This window comes from Taudactylus pleione, unplaced genomic scaffold (genome assembly GCF_031769625.1).
Source record: "Taudactylus pleione unplaced genomic scaffold, aTauple2 ptg000520l, whole genome shotgun sequence".
NCBI classification, from domain to species: domain Eukaryota; kingdom Metazoa; phylum Chordata; class Amphibia; order Anura; family Myobatrachidae; genus Taudactylus; species Taudactylus pleione.
In genome coordinates, this window is record NW_028284922.1 from 9,134,102 (window position 1) to 9,152,692 (window position 18,591).

The 18,591-nt window shown below is 42.6% G+C and overlaps 1 protein-coding gene across 1 annotated transcript in view; it reads left to right on the forward strand.

The window, feature by feature from the left end:
- LOC148501334 (uncharacterized) overlaps window positions 1-18,591 on the forward strand; it is a 131,804-nt gene that overhangs the window by 9,327 nt on the left and 103,886 nt on the right. Inside the window, 3 exon segments of the mRNA XM_088450672.1 lie at window positions 1,712-1,873; window positions 9,744-9,847; window positions 17,952-18,017. Coding sequence (XP_088306798.1) covers window positions 1,712-1,873; window positions 9,744-9,847; window positions 17,952-18,017 — 332 coding nt within the window.

Consider the following 18,591-nt stretch of genomic DNA (forward strand, 5'->3'; position numbering starts at 1 on the left):
TTCCAAACTCCTTGAGCGTATTGTCTACAACCGCCTTACCACCTTTCTTTCCTCCCACTCCCTCCTTGACTCAATTCAATCTGGCATCCGATCTCTCCACTCCACTGAAACTGCCCTCACGAAAGTCAGCAACGACCTCCTTGCTGCCAAATCCAAGGGCCACTACTCTCTGCTCATTCTCCTTGACCTCTCTGCTGCATTTGACACTGTAGACCACCCTCTCCTCCTGCAAATCCTTTACTCTCTCGGTTTATGTGGCACTGCCCTCTCCTGGCTTTCCTCCTACCTCTCTGATCGTTCCTTCGCTGTGTCCTCTCATGACCTCTTCCCCCCCACTTCCACTAACAGTAGGAGTTCCCCAAGGTTCTGTTCTTGGACCTCTCCTTTTCTCCCTATATACATCCTCTTTAGGTGAACTCATTAGCTCCTTTGACCTCCAATATCATCTCTATGCTGATGATACTCAAATTTACCTTTCCACCCCTGAACTCCCCCCCTCGCTCCTTACCCGTATCTCCAATTGTCTCTCTACTGTCTCTTCGTGGATGTCCAAGCGCTTTCTTAGATTTAACATGTCTAAGACTGAGCTGATCATCTTCCCACCCTCTTCCACAACATCACTTCCCACAATTTCATTATTGATGGCACAACTATCTCCTCTAGCCCCAAAGTATGCTGTCTTGGAGTTATCCTAGACTCCTCCCTCTCCTTTAAACTGCACATTCAGCACCTCTCGCAGTCCTGCCTTTTTCACCTAAAAAATATCTCCAGGATTAGACCCTTCCTCACCCAGGATGCCACTAAAAATCCACTCACTGGTCATATCCAGATTGGACTACTATAACCTTCTCCTAGCTGGCCTCCCAGTCTCTCACTTCTCTCCACTACAATCAGTTCGCAATGCTGCTGCTCGGCTCATCTTCCTCTCCAGACGTTCTACATCTGCTTCCCCTCTCCTTCAAGCCCTACACTGGCTCCCCTTCCCCTTCAGATACCAATTCAAGGTTCTTACATTCGCCTACAAAGCCCTCACCAAATCCTCTCCCGCATACATTTCTGACCTTCTCTCCCTTCACACTCCCGCCCGTCCACTTCGCTCAACTAATGCATGCCGCCTCTCTTGCCAACTGATTACTTCCTCCCACTCCCGCATCCGAGATTTTGCTCGTGCTGCTCCCTACCTTTGGAATGCTCTCCCTCTCCCTATCAGACTCTCCACCTCTCTACAAATCTTCAAACGGGCTCTCAAGACCCACTACTTCATCAAGGCCTTTCAGCACTCATCCTAACCCACCTCATGCTCTTTCCTTCCTATCTTCCCCTTCTGTGTCATGCCTGTCTGTCTGCCCCTCCCCTTAGAATGTAAGCTCTCATGAGCAGAGACCTCTTCCCTCATGTGCTTCTCTTTACATTTTCTTCTACTCTCTACTCCCCATTAGGGCACCTAACACGGGACTGCCAACTCCCGGCAGCTTACTGTGAGTGCTTTAATCACTATTTCCGCAATGTATACAAGTCGTGTCCTTGTCTTTCACTGTAATGTACTGTAAGTTACTTGTTTCTTGTTCACCTATTAGTTCTATGTACTATGTAAGGCGCTGCGGAACACTTGTGGCGCCATATAAATAAAGTATAATAATAATAATGTGTACATTACATAAATCTATGACATAACTTAATTGGTAGTTGTTTTTTTATCATTGTTTTATAGATATTGACTACCAAATTTATAAACTGGATTCAAAATATCAATCCTATTTAAGCCGATATTCAGCAGAATCTGTCGCCATTCCTGCGGAGTTACAGAGCATCAGTACACTGCTCAAGGAGCTGAAAGAAAGAAGTATCTCCATTGCTTTATTGTCACACAATGGTTTGTACTTCATTTACATTTCAACAATGTTACTTGATAATTTGTATCATGCTATAGGATTTTTTTATGCAACTATTCACAATTAATAATTTAAAGAAGTCTATATCTTTAACATTACATAGTCTACACATTGAACTAAGTGGCTCAGATTATTATTATTATTATTATTATTACTACTACTATTATTATCCTTTATTTTTAAAGCACCAACATGTTATACAGTATTGTATATTGGGGTTGGGTATAGGATGCCGGCAGTCAGAATCCCGATGCCCAAAAGTAATTTGTCTAACCCTAACCTTAACCCACCTTTCCTGTAGCTTAACCCTAACCCTCCTACCCTGCAGCCTAACCCTGATGCCCCCCCGCCCCGCAGCCTAACCCTAACCTTCCACCTAGTGCCCAATGCTGACCCCTAAACCTAGCCCTCCCCCTAGCCCTAATACGGGCTGTCAGGGTTCTAGTGTCGGGATTCCAACTGTGGGGGGTTTCCAGCACCGACATCCCGCCCACTTCGATATCAACTACATCCAGTATATTGAGGTGATCAGGAAATAAACATTTTTACTAAAACATGACAGGTAAAGAAGGCCTTGTCCAAATGAGCTTACAGTCTACAGCCATGGCCAAAAGTTTTGAGAATGACACAAGTATTGGTTTTCACAATGTTTGCTGCTTCAGTGTTTTTAGACCTAGTTGTCAGACGTTACTATGGTATACTGAAGTAAAATAACAAGCATTTCATAAGTGTCAAAGGCTTTTATTGACAATTACATTAAGTTTATCTAAAGAGTCAATATTTGCAGTGTTGACCCTTCTTTTTCAAGACCTCTGTAATTCACCCTGACATGCTGTCAATCAACTTCTGGGCCACATACTGACTGATGGCCGCCCATTCTTGCCTAATCAATGCTTGGAGTTTGTCAAAATTTGTGGGGGTTTTTTTGTCCAACCCGCCTCTTGAGGATTGACCACAAGCTCTCAATGGGATTAAGGTCTGGGGAGTTTCCTGGCCATGGGCCCAAATTCAATGTTTTATTCCCCCGAGCCACTTAATTATCACTTTTGCCTTATGTCAGGGTGCTCCATCATGCTGGAAAAGGCATTGTTCGTCACCAAACTGATCTTGGATGGTTGGGAGAAGTTGCTCTTGGAGGATGTTTTGGTACCATTCTTTATTCATGGCTGTGTTCTTAGGCAAAATTGTGAGTGAGCCCACTCCCTTGGCTGAGAAGCAACCCCATACATGAATAGTTGACATGACACAGGACTCACCTTTCCCTTTCCGGACAAGCGTTTTTCCAGATGCCCCAAACAATCTGAAAGGGGATTCATCAGAGAAAATAACTTTACCCCAGTCCTCAGTAGTACAATCCCTGTACTTTTGGAGAATATCAGTCTGTCCCTGATGTTTTTCCTGGAGAGAAGTGGCTTCTTGACATCAGGCCATCTTCCAAAAATCTACTGTGGGTGAAGATGCACTCACACCTGCCTTCTGCCATTCCTGAGCAAGCTCTGCACTGGTGGTGCCCTGATCCCGCAGCTGAATCAACTTTAGGAGATGGTCCTGGCGCTTGCTGAACATTCTTGGGTGCCCTGAAGCCTTCTTCACAACTATTGAACCTCTCTCCTTGAAGTTCTTGATGATCCCATAAATGGTTGATTTAGGTGCAATCTTACTAGCAGCAATATCCTTGCCTGGGAAGCCCTTATTGTGCAAAGCAATGATGACTGAACATGTTTCCTTGCAGGTAACCATGGTTAACAGAGGAAGAACAATGATTTCAAGCTCCACCATCCTTTTAAAGCTTTCAGTCTGTTATTCTAATGGGGGGCATCCACTAGACGATTTTGTCCCTGTCCAACCTCTTAACGATTTTCCCTTGAAGTTTCCCTTGAAATTTGATCTTTCACTCTGAACGATTTGCAAACGATTTGCAAAAGATCTAACGAAAAACTGTAGTTTCAATCTGTGATTGAGAGCTTTCAGCTATAGTGGGCAGACAGTGGTTCATCGTTTGATCGTTCAGCGTGAACGATGTGTAAACGATGTGTAAACGATTTGTAAGCAATCAAGTGAAATTGACCTGCATCTCAATCAGCGTGACCGAGTGATCTCCAGCCTTGTCCTCGTCAACACTCTCACCTGTATTAACGAGAGAATCACTGACATGATGTCAGGTGGTGCTTTTGTGGCAGGGCTCAAATGCAGTGGAAATGTTGTTTTGGGGATTAGGTTTATTGTCATGGCAAAGAGGGACTTTGCAGTTAATTGCAATTCATCTGAACACTATTCATGATATTCTGGAGTAAATGTAAATTGCTATCATAAAAACTGAAGCAGCAGACTTTGTGAAAACCAATACTTGTGTCATTCTCAAAACTTCTGGCCATGGCTGTAAGGGGTATATTTACAAAGCCATGGCTTTTATATCAAAATTTAAAGCAATGCTAATATTAAGAGCAAATACTTGCATGTTTTGCATTTAATATTAGAGACGCTTTAAATTCTGGGGTCAAACCCACCAAGGAAGCTGCAACTTCCTATATATACACCATGAGCTGTTGAAGATATTCTCATGAATCACACTGGCAGACAATAATACAATTATTTACATTACTGTTGTAACTCTTCAAATAATGTTTTAAATCAGTTTGCTAATTTAATAATATACTAGTGACTCACCACAGCTTTGCACGGGAGCAATTTTGAATTTATGACGATAGTCTTTTTTAACCGAGGTTTCATATCATTTCCTTGTTTTTCCTCCTGACATAACACGAAAAGATTTAGTTTTGACGTGACACTCAAATTGGCCAAGTAAACTTGTCCATGAGAAAACAGTCTCCACTTAGGTCAAATGTCTGTCCCTGAGCTCTATTTATTGTCATGCCAAAGCAGACTCTTACCGGGAATTGGACTAGTTTGATATGAAAGAATAGTTTTTCACATAAATTAAATCGGAACGGTAAAAAAAGGGAAAAACTGAGATATTGTATCAGTAAACAGGGCTTACAACATTTTTTCTGGAGAAACCGGATAATACGTATCAATCTCTACATGGTATAACATAAAGTCCATCATTGTGATATATCTTTAACAGTTTAGGCAGCATAAGCCAAGAAAGCGCACGGAAGTCCGTTTTTTCATTGATTTGCTTCACTAATATTCGATTCCTAAGGGGGTGAATAGGGCTAAAATACTGCCTCCCCTGTGCAATGTCTTGACTGACTGACTCATCAAGGCTGCAGCACAGTTCAATATTCAAACACCAACTGTCACCCCAAGTGCTGCCACAAGTACTGTATGGGAGGGGAATGTGTTAGTACAGGTATGAGGAAAGGAATGTTTTACTACAGAGGTGAGAAAGGAAAATGTGTTCCAAAAACAGTTAGAGGGGAATGTGTAACTATAGAGGTGAGGGAGGGGAATGTGTTACAACACAGGTGAGGGAGGGGAATGTGTTACTACACAGGTGAGGAAGGGTAATATTTTACTACACAGGTGAGGCAGGGGAATGTCAAATGTGTTACTACGGGGTGAGGGAAGGGAATGTGTTACAACATGGGTGAGGGGGGAATTTGTTACTGCAAGGGTGAGCAGCGGAATAAGTTACTACAGATGTGAGTGAGGGTAATGTGTTACTACAGGTGTGAGGGAGGGATTGTATTCTACACAAGTGAGGGAGGGGTATGTCGAATATGTAAAAACACGGACTAGGGAGGGAAATTTGTTACTACAGAGGTGATGGAGGGGAATGTGTTAGTACAAAGGTGAGGGATGGTAATGACTTTCTATTAGAGATGTGCAGGTTTGGTTTTAGTCAGTTCTTATCGCCAAATTAGCGCAAGTTCATTCGTTTGGAATTATTATTATTGGCTATCCAAAACACGTGGGAGCCGGATAGCCAATATGATACTGTTTTTGAGATCCGAACATATCTGAGTAAATCAGAGTAAAATCGAACCGCACATTTCTACTTTCTATAGCAGTGAGGGAGGGGATGCATTACTATAAAGGTGAAAGATGAATGTGTTACTGGAGTGGTGAGATGGAAATGGAGACCATATTTATCTAAGGTCTACACTGGTGAAACCGGGTACATCAGCTAGTGCTCTATAGAATAGTGAAAACTGCATATGTCCAGTGGTTTTTGAGATTAGGCTGAACATAGAGACAGCTGCCTATGAGGGACTTTATTTTATACTATGTATAGATGAACTTCTATGTACTGTAGCTCACTCTATAGACATCACTGGCAACTCACAACTTATTATGCAAATTTAGTCTTACATTTTTAGAAAATGGGGATTTTATTTATATAGAACAAATTTAGTTCAAAATAATTTTTTTGTGTTTTTTTGCATGTTATGTAATTTTACAAAATATTAGATTTTATTCAAAATACCATGATATGCAAAATTGAAATACACAAATGTTAAAATGAAACCTGTATCTTCAACTACAATTAATTTACTTAGGATATTCTTTAGTGTTACTGTTCAATTTAATTAAAACAAGGTACCTAGTGGTCCGGGCACCCTAGCAAAGTGAAGCACTTGCCCAGCTGCATTTTGCGGCATTCTGTGCCACAACATTGGCTTTGTAATGGAGCAAAGTGCCAGGAACTCAGACCAAAAGGCAAGGCTGTGGTACTTTACAAAGAACCTTTCCCGGCATTGAGTGCCAGTGCCCCCACCTTGACAAACGTCCCTGGCAAGTGCCAATCTGGCCAGCTGGCAGTTATGGACCTGGTTGCTTGATAAACAGTATGGGGTCCTCTCACAAAAGTTATAACCAGAGCCAGATTTTACCAGACTAGGCTGGTCACCCTATAGCAGTAATTGTATCAATGAACGTCATTAGTACAATGTAGTTTATATACTACAAGAGGTCTATACGTGATTAACCATTCGGTGCAGTTTTCTTCAGCTGGGCATACACGTACAGATAAAATGACTGTCAGGCCAACAGGCATTATATCTATATCGTGGCCATACACTGTGAGATTACTTATTGAGAAATACATTTCTAAGGTGTGGTGAGCAGAGTATATATCTGGTAGGTGGTGGTGCGACATACAGTAATGGTATGCATACAGAAAACTCGGGTGAGAAGAACCTACAATGGGCACTCAGTAAAAATTTACTTTTATTATGTAATTATAAAATAAATACACAAAAGATAAAAAACTAAAGGGTGGAGACCTTCAGGGAATCTGACAGCCATAAGGGGAATGCAGAAAATATAAAGTGACAATCTGGGACCAAAAGGAAAAAAGGTAATAAGTAGCAATAATAATAGTAGGCAGGGATGTACTGGCCATTTGGTAAATGGCGGATGGGCCAGCTAACTCAATCACTGTCCCTCCACTTCTTTTCAGCTGTCACCCAAGTTTCTCAGTAGCCGCCTGGATGCAGCTTAGCCCCAACGGACAGGAGATATGTATAATATAGAACACACAATGCTCACCCCTCTAGGCAGAGGTTTCAAACTCACAACCTCATGTACCACAGTCAGATACTTAACACATGAGTTATTTGCTCCTGAGTACGAAAAAAATAACTCTATATATAAGCTAGCTGCAGTTAACGTAGACCACTGCAGCTAAGCAGATCTGTGTAGTGTTTAGCTGCAGGCTAGTAGGAGGTACTGAGTCAGACCCTTCTTCTCTTCGTACTAACCTGCATCTGTGCACTACATACTGTAGATCTGTTTAGCTGCAGTGGTCTAAGAAAAAGTTACAGTTAGCTTACATATAGTTTTAATTACAAGGGTACTTTGTGGTACAGGAGCTTATGTGTTAAAGGTCTGACTATGGTACGTAAGGTTGTAAGTTCAAGACCCCTGAATGGCGAGGCGTGTTGAGTATTGTGTGCTTTAAATACAGGAGTGGGATTTAAATGAAAGTTATTATTGACTAGATGTGCATATATTACACTAATAAGTTAAGTTTTTGTATATGGTGTTGGAATCCTTTGCTTGGAGTGTTGTGTTTTTTAAAACGGGGATAAAGTAAGTGAAGGTTAGTAAGTACAAGCAATTGATGCAAAATTACAGATAGCTCATCTGTTAAATGATGTGTGTATTTTAATACAGAGAAAGACCTACATTTGTATGTTTTAATTATATTTGCATTGTAAGAGTATAGAGTATAGACTAACAAGTAGGAGGTCAAAAATAGAAAGGGGAATAGTCTATATTAATTGTTAAAATGCCCCTCCCAAAAGAAAAGTCTACAGTCAGAGGCTATGCCGATCGAAGTTCCCCCTCCCAGAGCTCTGCTCAAAGGGATGAATGTAAGGCACAGTGTGACGTTAATACAGGACATCTCGCATACTGGTAGAGTGCTGGTGCCATTCGAGGTGCCAAGAAGGAAACACCAGGAGCACGGGACGCCATCATGGAGGTGGGCCTGTGTGCTTTAAATGCCATGGTCATTTTTTTAAGTCTCTGTCCAACCCTGGTAATAAGCTAAATATAGTAAAATATAGAATCTTTCCAAACACCTCGGTCAAAACCATAGTAATCAATAGTGAGGAAACAAAATTTTCCTGCCAATAGTATTGCCAGATGGCATTAATCCGAAATCCAATACATTCTCCTTAAAACAGGAATCATTTTCTCCAAAGAAAATGCAGCCTCTTGTTAGTTGCTGCTTTTCGCTGTGTGCAATAATATTTTTGCAGTGACATATTCAAATGAGAAAACTACTACAAAATACTATCCAAGTGAGAAAGTGCAGGTGGCATCTAATATTAGGTGAGTATCTATAAGGGGACCTGATATAATACTGAACAGTACAGGATGCCAGAAAAAGTATCTGAAGCTAAAAGTACCATGAAAATAGTAAGGAGTGTAACTGGTAGTGTTAGCAGGGTGGCCGGATAGAGGCATTGACCATAATACCGGAGGGGTCCTCCTGTGCACAGACAGCAAGAAATATGACCAGTCAAGGTACCTGAAATGGGCTTTGTGAAGCCGAAATGTCAATTTAATTAATGAATTAATATAGGAGTGAAGAGGATAGGTCTGGCAGGGTAGGGACTGTCTCCTAAAATTTTGAAAATACAATGTATTCCCAAAGGTTACTGAAGCTGCATAGTGAAAATGATCTTAAAAGACAGCGATTACGCACGCAGGTCTGCTGCAAAAGTATGCTAATGAATGCTATCGCAATGCCGTTGCACAGCCAGCATAGAGACGCCCACTACCGCTATCTCACATCCGTAATACCTCGCAGTCCTGCGTATACACCGGGAACATCGAGTAACATCGGCCCCTCATGCACAGTTACAGAATTACAGCTGATCTGACCTTACTCAGAAATTTCTAACCTCATCACACGCAGTGAGTACACAAGCTGCGTATGCCATCACAGTGGCTAATTTATGCACGCCCTTGCAACGGCGTTCCAACGGACAGGCACGCCTGCGTTTCTCCGACCACTCCCCCGTCTCCACCACCAAACGCTCAGTGCCTGTCACTCTAATGTTACTTTATATAAAATATATTACAGTAGTGTCTCCTTTAAAATGATTTATAAAATAATGCCCCTAATGATAAGATGAAAAGAAAAGAACAGCACTGCCATATTTATCATATATAAAAGTAGTGCTCCCTTTTTTGGACACAAAAAAAATTCTGTAACTTATCACTTGCCCGTTCCCTCATTCCTGTCTTGATGGCTCTTTATAAATACAGGATACTACAGTATTAATAATAGCTATGTGTATCCTTTCATAGATAAGGTTGGCTGGATAGTTGCACTTTTTCCCAAACTTTCTAGTAACCTTTTATTGTACAGTGTGTGTCTCTAGGTGTGTATAATCTAAAATGTTTAATATGCCATTATTTTCCAAATATCAGCTATAGGAAAAAGTTTTTTTCTAAACCTACTCCTGCTACTGACTGCAGAAAGTTACAGAGAACCTGCAGATGTCCAGGAAGTCAGAAGAATCAAACTGCCAAAGGTAACATTGTTATAATTTAACAATATTACATTACTGTATTTCAATTAATAATAAAATGCAGCCACTTCTAGGGGTATATTTACTAAAGTGCAGGTTATTAGAAGTGGAGATGTTGCCCATAGCAACCAATCAGATTCTACTTATCATTTATCTGGCACCTTCTAGAAGAAAATAGCTAGAATCTGATTGGTTGCTATGGGCAACAACGCCTCTTCTAAAAACCAGCACTTAAGTAAATATACCCCCTAGTTTGTGATTATGGGACTGAGGGCCTGATTCAATAGCCGGACGCTCTGACAGGAGCGCTTGCTCTGAATCAGGGCCGTCCTAGCTCAAATTGGAGCGGCCTCCTGGCCGCTCGCATAGCTGTGGGTGACCACCCACAGCTTTTGCGAGCGGCCAAAAAGATGGTCGCGATGGTTGCGACCATCGGGCTTGCGACGAGACCCTTGTGGTAGGGTCTCGTCTGCCGCAAGCCCGGAGTGTTTTTGGCTCTATCAGAGCCAGAAACACTCCCACTGACATCACTAGTGATGTCAGTGGGGCCGGACCCAGACAGTAGGCGTTCCCATGGGAACGCCTCCGTCTGGGCAGCCACGCCCCTGGCACGCCCACCAAAGGGGGCGTGCTGTCACTCACCATTGACAGCACGCCCCCTTTGGTGCGAGACCCGGAGCGACGGTTTCCCCGTCGCTCGCCGGGTCTCGCGCATGCGCACGACAGAGCAGCCTCCGTCGTGCGCATTTGGGAAACATCGACCCGCTTGCGAGCGCTCAGCGCCCGCGAGCGGGTCTGAATGAGACCCTGATTCTGAGTGATATTGGCCATTTAACTGAATGGCCGATATATCGTGTGTGCATCGGCCAGTGTGTGCCAGCGATATGTCTGTGAACAACGTACATAGACATATCACGTCAGCTGTGCTGCACAATCTATGGCCAATTTATATGAAGATATATTGGGGCTTCGTGCTCTGGGTACGGACAATCAGGCGACTGCCTGTACACGTGCTGCACTGGCCGGCAGTGATTGACAGCTCAACTTGGCGGGCGCATGTAAATGCCCGCCCAGTTGTGACGTCAGTCACGACGGATCGTGCAGACTGTATGCAGAACATTTGTTCTGCACAGTCTGCAAATATATCTGCAGATCAGTCGATCTGCAGATATATCTATCTGATGTGTACACACCCTTAGATCTACCATATCTAAAATGTACTATAATCACAGTCCGGAAGATGTAGCCTGTGGCTCTGGGGCTGTGGTATATAATATGTGGTGGTTTAAGATCTCACCAACCGCTTGTAAAGTATGGGTGCTGCAGTACTGTGGCGTCACTGCTCCTTCATGCTAGGTGAATGATCAAGGACCCAGTACAAATCCAAAGCAGAAGGCTTTCTAATGATTTTCTCCAGGGGACCATCAAAAATTTGTGAGTCCCAGGGATCCTCACTTTTGAAAAATTGGAGTCCTACTCCACTGTTTCTGGGTCCCATCACATATTATGCTTTTGTGCTCCCCATATAGCATCAGATCACCCCACATGCCTTTACTCATATTTTACAGTATGGATAATGCTTATAATTAAATTGCCATGACCTCACATAGCCAAAAGAGGGAGGTGAGGGCAATCAGCAATTGGAGCAGTGCTGGGGCCAGGTGGCAGCTTAGGCTGTGCTGGAGGTAGGTAGCAATTGGGGTAGAGGGGGTTAAGTGCAAGAAGCAGTTGGGGTAGAGGGGGGTAAGGGCAGGCAGGCCTGGGGTAAGGAGGGGGTAAATGCAGATATCACTTAGGACAGTGCTGGGGATGGGGTCAGGTGGCAGCTTGGGCAGTGCTGGGTGCAGGTAACAGTTGGGGTAGAAGGGTTAAAGGGAAGGCAGCAGTTGGGGTAGATCTGGGGGTTGAGGAAGGGAGTAGTTGGGGCAGGGTGGGAGTAGAGAGGGTTAGGGCATGTGGCAATTAGAGTAGGAAGGCTTAATAAGTGTAGATAGCAATTGAGACAGTATTGGGGGGCAAGGAGGGGGTTAGGGGCAGGTAGTGCTGGGGTTTGGGAGGGAATAAAGGTAGATAGCAGCTCGGGCAGTACTGGGGGCAAGGAGGGAGTTAGGGGCAGGCAGTGCTGGGGGTAGGAAGGGGGTAAGGTGCTAACTGATTACGAATAACACTGTAACTTACAGCCCTGCGGACCCTCTCATTTACTAAAAGTAGGACCAATGACACAAATTTTCTCAAAGTAGCATCTACCCTCCGGACCCCCCTGCCCCCACCTGCCTGTCAGCCAGCCAACCACCCACATTGATTGATTGCAGTGTCAGCCTCTGTGGCACCCTCAGCCCCCACCCTGTTTGTATTATTAGCTCAACCCGCACCAAAAGACACGCTTTCCTCCAGGTCAGGCAGCCACGTGCAGAGTGACATCATCTTCTTCTCAGCTCCTCGTGTAGACGTTTGTATTACACCAGAGCCACCTTCACATTGGATCCGCCAGCTTTCTATGCTGCCATGGTGCTAGGGTTGTCGTCCGTTGTGCAATACTCCAAAGCCACCAGTCCCTGTAGTGCTGGGTGCCGTGTCCCGCAGCTGCTGCATTCTCCTCCACTTTTATAGTCCTCTCTGCGCCAGGAGATATACTTTATTTAACCAGTAACCAATCGATGTGGGAGGGCGTCTCCCGGGACCGACCCATTCTGAAAAAGTGAGTCCCCGGTATCCATTTTCGTGTATTTGTGATCACTGGAGTATACTGTGGAGTGTGTGGGGCAGTCTTATAAATCTCCTTCCACCTAGTAATAACTTGTAATTAACTTCACCTACATTTTGAGTCTTCTGTCCTTTTTGGGATCCACATCTTAGAATATTTTCTTAATACCAAAAGACCTGGTGGACCACAATTGTCAGCATATTCTGCCATCCAGAGCCCAGGACACTAAGCTCTTTTACCTATTTACTAGCGGAAGCACCTGGCAGAAGTACCCGGCATTGCCTGGGTTTAATTCTTCAAGTTATTAAGTTTTATTATGTGATGTCGTCCAAATCCATCCAGTGGAAGACCCAGAACAGGCTCCCTGGGTCAAAGTTCTGCCTGGCTCACTCCACCGTGGTGTCTGACCGGGACCCCAATACTCCATTAGGCTTCCCAGACCAATTGCCACCCCATTGTGAAGTTTTCATCCAAATCCATCTTGTGGAAGGCCCAGAACAAGCTCCCCATGTCGAAGTTCTGCCCAGCGTACACAAACGGGAGATTCAACCGGGACCCTAACCCCCCTTTCTGTCTGCAATTGATAAATCTTCAAGAAAATTGTGGCTGTTTGGGAGTGGATGGCAAGAACTTTATATGTATGAATTTAGCTCTCTTAATACGTGATCTACTACAATGAAGATATGATGTAGGAAGTTCAATAAGGAAGTCCATAGTCAGAAATCTCTACAGGCCAGACGAAAGCAGCAATTCAGTATTGATATTGGATTAAGAAAAACCTGCTAAGCAATGGTGACATACCTTTATTTGGGCACAGATTGGGTGACCAAGACATAATACTTGATGTAAAAGTACATTTCTCCAGCTTAGCATACAGGTTGTTTTTCTAGAGGTGTTTATATCATATCTTGACATTTTGATGATATTCTGGTAAATGTGTGTTATCTAGATAAATGACAATGTGCTGATCAAAAAGTTCTTAAACAGATAATATTAATGAAGAACTGAAAAAAATAATCTATAAAAATATTACGTACTTTATATATATATATATATATATATATATATTAGCGAGAGAGATATATGATGTGTGGCTATTAAAGAATGAGACTGATGCTATAACTTATGTTTAATTATATTAAGTACATTTTAACTCTGTTCCCAATCTATGTACTCTCCTTCTGCATCCACACACTGCTGTATTCTTATTTTCCATTGGTTAAAGCCATGCTGTAGCTCATTATCTGTCAGCTGTCTCAACAGCTCCTTTGCTATCTTTACCTTAGCAACTGATGCAAAACGGGTTCCCTTGAGTACAGATTTGACTTTAGGGAAAAGAAAGAAGTCACATGGTGCTAGGTCTGGCGAGTATGGAGGATATTCTAACTCTGCACTGTTTCTCGGCTGAATACTGCTTCACAGAGAGAGCGGTGTGGGCTGGTACGTTGTCCTGATGGAGGATGAAACCAATTTTCCACAACTCTGGTCTCTCTCTTCTGATTCTCTCTCTCAAAGTTGCTAGAATATATTTGTAGTAATGTTGAGTCACTGTTGCGCCTCCTGGTACCCTGTCTTCCAAAATAACACCCTTGATATCAAAGACAACAATTAACATGGCTTTGAATTTGGATTTGCTTTGATCAGCTTTCTTCATCCTTGGTAAAGATGGTGTTTTCCAGCGCATGGACTGGCGTTTTGTTTCAGGATCGTTTCATCACAGGTAATAACTTTATCTAAAAAATGTGAATCTGCTTGAATGTATTCCAAAATGTCTGTACAAATTTGCTTTCGATTTTATTTCTGCTCGGCAGTGAGAAGCCTTGGAACCATCTTAGCACAAACTTCTTTATGCAAAACTTGCTTAACAGTTTCTTTGCCGATGTTTACCATTTCAGCTATCATTCGGACATTGAGTCGATGGTCAATTCGAACAATTTTCTAAATTTTTTCCACATTTTCATTTGTTTTTGATGTGCGAGGCCTTCCAGGATGTTCATCATCTTTGAATTCCAAATATATACACGCCTATATCCATCCCACTCATGAATTACAGACTGCGTGGCTGCCTGACTTAATTTCACCTGTTTTTAATCAGCCACATAAACTTTTTAATTTATGAGTGTCCCAGTTTAAAAGATAGTATGGCAGGCCTAGATAGATATATTAGCGTTCCCGCTAGGCTGTTTCAGCGGGGCGCCACCTCCTGCCCTAATTCTGAAGGGCAGAAAGCACCCTGCCCTCCAACGCGGCACCCCGCTGAAACAGCCTGCGGGTTCTGTCCTCCACCCGGGGGCCGCAGTGTCTCGTGGGGGGGAAACGGCAGAGCAGCAGTCACCGCCGGTGAATGGATGCTGGGCGCATGCGCCCGACATCTAATAACCCTGACCGCGGCCCTTGGGGGCTGCCTGGCATGTTCGTAAGTGCCGGGCATGCCCCCAAGAGTGACGAAAAGGGGACACATCATAAAGACACGCCCCTTCTAATTGACCACACTCACTTTTTTGCGCGTGCGCCGAAGGTCCAGCGAACTATATAAATGAGATGCAGGTAGTATTAAAACAAAAATAAAAGAGATATATATTTCTGAAACCAATAAAAATACAAAAATTCTAAACACTTCTACTTTTACTCCTGCCTCCGTCATATATACCATGTCACAATATACATTGCTCTGGTGCCCCCACAAAAAATTACTAACAAACAGCTGGCAGGTGCGGCACTCAGATAAATAAATACTGAAAATGCAAGAAGTGATGAGTAGCACGGGACCTGGCACACCGTGAAGGGTTGTTTGAAGCGACTGCAGTAATGATGTATGAGGTCACATCTGTGGTACTTGCTGTGAAACAAGCTCTTTGGAGAATTCAGAGTACTTGCTGTAAAACAGGCACTTTGGAGAAACTTGCTGAGAAACACAGGAATAGAGCTGGAAGCAACTGAAGCACGGAGTCGGGGAACTATCTTCATGAGAAGGAAGGGAGTTGTTCTAGCAATGAGCTGGTCCCCATAGCTTGTTTAAATAGGGCGTTCCCAGTGCTAATTGAATAACCAAACCATTTGAGCGCAGCTTCTGGAATTCGGGTGGACTTGGAGAATCACATGACAGAATCCAATATGGCCAGTTGGATACGCCCAAGCAGGCAGACTGTTTGTATACAATGGAGAAGCAATGCTTCAGGGATGCCGCTGATGGCCAGATGAAGCACAGACAAACCTAAGATAAGTGGGACTAAGACCTCGATGTGTGACAATCTGCTTTTGACTTCTTGAGAAGTCATTTGATTCAGTTTCATAGAACTATGTAAACATGTTTTTTTTTTCTCCTAGCCCCTACTACATGTATTCAGGGCCATAACTAAGGTGGTGCGACATGTGCCACGGCAGAGGGCACCACAGGGTATTGGGCGCTGTTCTGGCTTGTCAATTTTCTGTTTATAATCATTCTCACTTGTAGCTTTCTCTTCTTCTATCCCCGGCATCTCTCAGCCACCCCTATCTCCTCCCTGGCTGACTCCCCCTCCATCTGGCCACACTCATTTCAAAATACTGTCATTAACGGTAATCAAACCTATGACCTCTCACATGACATCAGAGTGTCATACACCATACACATGGAGCTATCTGCCCCACAATTTCTGATGGCAGCGCTGACCACAGCCACCGTTTCCCGGCCCAGGTCTTACCAGTACACTTACACGGATTTCCCAGCCGCTGATATTTGCTGCATGTATACTACAAGTAGCACTCTTTCTATACCTTCAGTCGGTGATCTACATTGCTGGCTCCAGGCTGTTCTGATGGACAAATCCTGCTGCAGATGTAACTTCACTAGCACTCTGCTACATCTAGAGCTGGTGAGTTATACTGCATAATTATTGTGTATTATCACTGCAGCCACTGGATTCAGTAGAGCAAATGGATATAGACGCATTGTCAGAAAGCAGCTGGTAAACCAGGGATAGTCAGTCCCTAAACACAGAAAAGCATAAGAATACAAAACAGATACCAGCGCTACATATAATAGATGGACGGTTTCATAGATTGTAAACCATAATGAGTTTATTAATAAGAAGTTTAAAAATCAAGTGCATTAAAATAAAAATAGCAGCAATGATCACATATAAAAGTTACCAATGTCTAATCAGTATGTGTATCTGTTCCTGTTAAACAATAAACTGGACCTAGAACTAGCTCCTCTATGTCCCAGAGATGGAATAAGCTTGAGAGCAACACTCCTTTACCATATGGTGGGTGGACAGCCATTGGATTCACACTGTATTTGGCAGTGACACCTGGATAACAGTGGTACAACAGGATCGGTACCCCTTCATCATCGTACGGGACAAGTCAGATTTGTCATGCCCCTTTACCATGAAGCCAAGATTATCTATTTTATCCCTTTTCCCTGCATCAGGGCAATGTTGTCCACTGTTGTCTTAATTTTCACTAATGAGCCACTTGCTTGTACCCGTAGGAAACAACATGAAACAACATCCTGATCTAAGGATAGCCTGCACTAATTATCATTGTCAATTTATGCCTATCTTTTGTTGTTTTTATGTTTCAAACCCTTATATATACTTTTGGTTGCACTCTTGATTTACTAAAATGTATAACTTGAATTAAGCTAATGTAATACATAAAATAATTTCAGACTTCTTGTTTTGGAAAAGTCATTTCATTGTCTCTTAGCAGTAAGATTTAATTTTTACTGTCCCATATAATATTACATGTTATATTAGTATCTTTTTATTTCAAAAGCTCAAACATATTTATGTAAATTACATATAATAATCTGAAATAGACGGTAAAGATAGTCCTTACAAAATCAACTAAGAATAAAGCTGCATACACACACAACGATTGAGTTAATGAACGATTTTAGTAAACGATTTTCTACCTTTGAAAAATGAACTAAAATCGTTTACTAAAGTTGTTCATTTACTATGTTCATTTAAATGTAATGAACGATTTTTATGAACTACAAACGATTTTTGCATATTAACTTAATGAAAATCGTTGAGTTGACAAGTCTGACTGAACTACAAACTACAAACGTGAACGCGCATGAACAATAATCGTTTATCGTTTGACTCAGAAAGTGAACGATTTTTTCAAACGATAATCGTTCAAAAAATCGTTGTGTGTGTATGCACCTTAAGAGGTGTGTGGTACACATGATACATTAGGTAAGAGCATAAGAAATCTGTTGGGGAAATGTTTTGTGGCTACTATAATGCAGAGTCATCATCAGCCACCAAATATAAAGCAGCCTCTGGTAAGCAGTATTTATCTGTCACTTTCGGTGGTGTGATGTGATCATCTGGGTCTATTGTTGCCAAATATTGGGAGGTGTAAGATAACTGTGCGAGACAGTTTTTTAATTTATTTTCCTTTATGCAGGATATAAATGGAGATCCTACTGTCAAAATGGTGAAAGATGAACATTTTGAAGATTTACCAGAAGTGGTAAGTACTCATTTAAATGACAGGGACTATTAATGAGACACTTTGTTAACTTTCAGGTAAGACAGAGGTCAATAGCCAGATTTCAACAGAAAAAAATTCTTTGCATAGACAATAGTAGGTACAAGGATCAGGTTACTCGCCGGCCTTCTAGATATTCTGTTTTCAATGGTTCATCTACTTCGATACATGTCTCCATAGAGAATCTGCATATTATCTTCAGATTCTTATTTTAGCCTGATTTGCCCAGCACCTTGCATCAGAAGGAGTAAAGTGAGACACGCCATACTATGAAATGAAATGTACTAACAAGTGCAGTAGTGTACAAAAATAGATTAATTACATCCCTTAAAGGCAGGGCTGCCATCAGAAATGTGGGACCCTGTATACATAAAACAAACACAGCCCGCCTAATCCTCCGACCCGACGGACTGAGAGGTACAATAAGGCTTGGCGCCCAGAGCAACAGTGTGATTTGTGGGCACCTTGTCCTTCAGTTACATCCCCCTTAACTTAAAACACACATTTCTCAGTAATGTAATTCTCTGGACTTCAACGCAGGACCTCACACATTGCA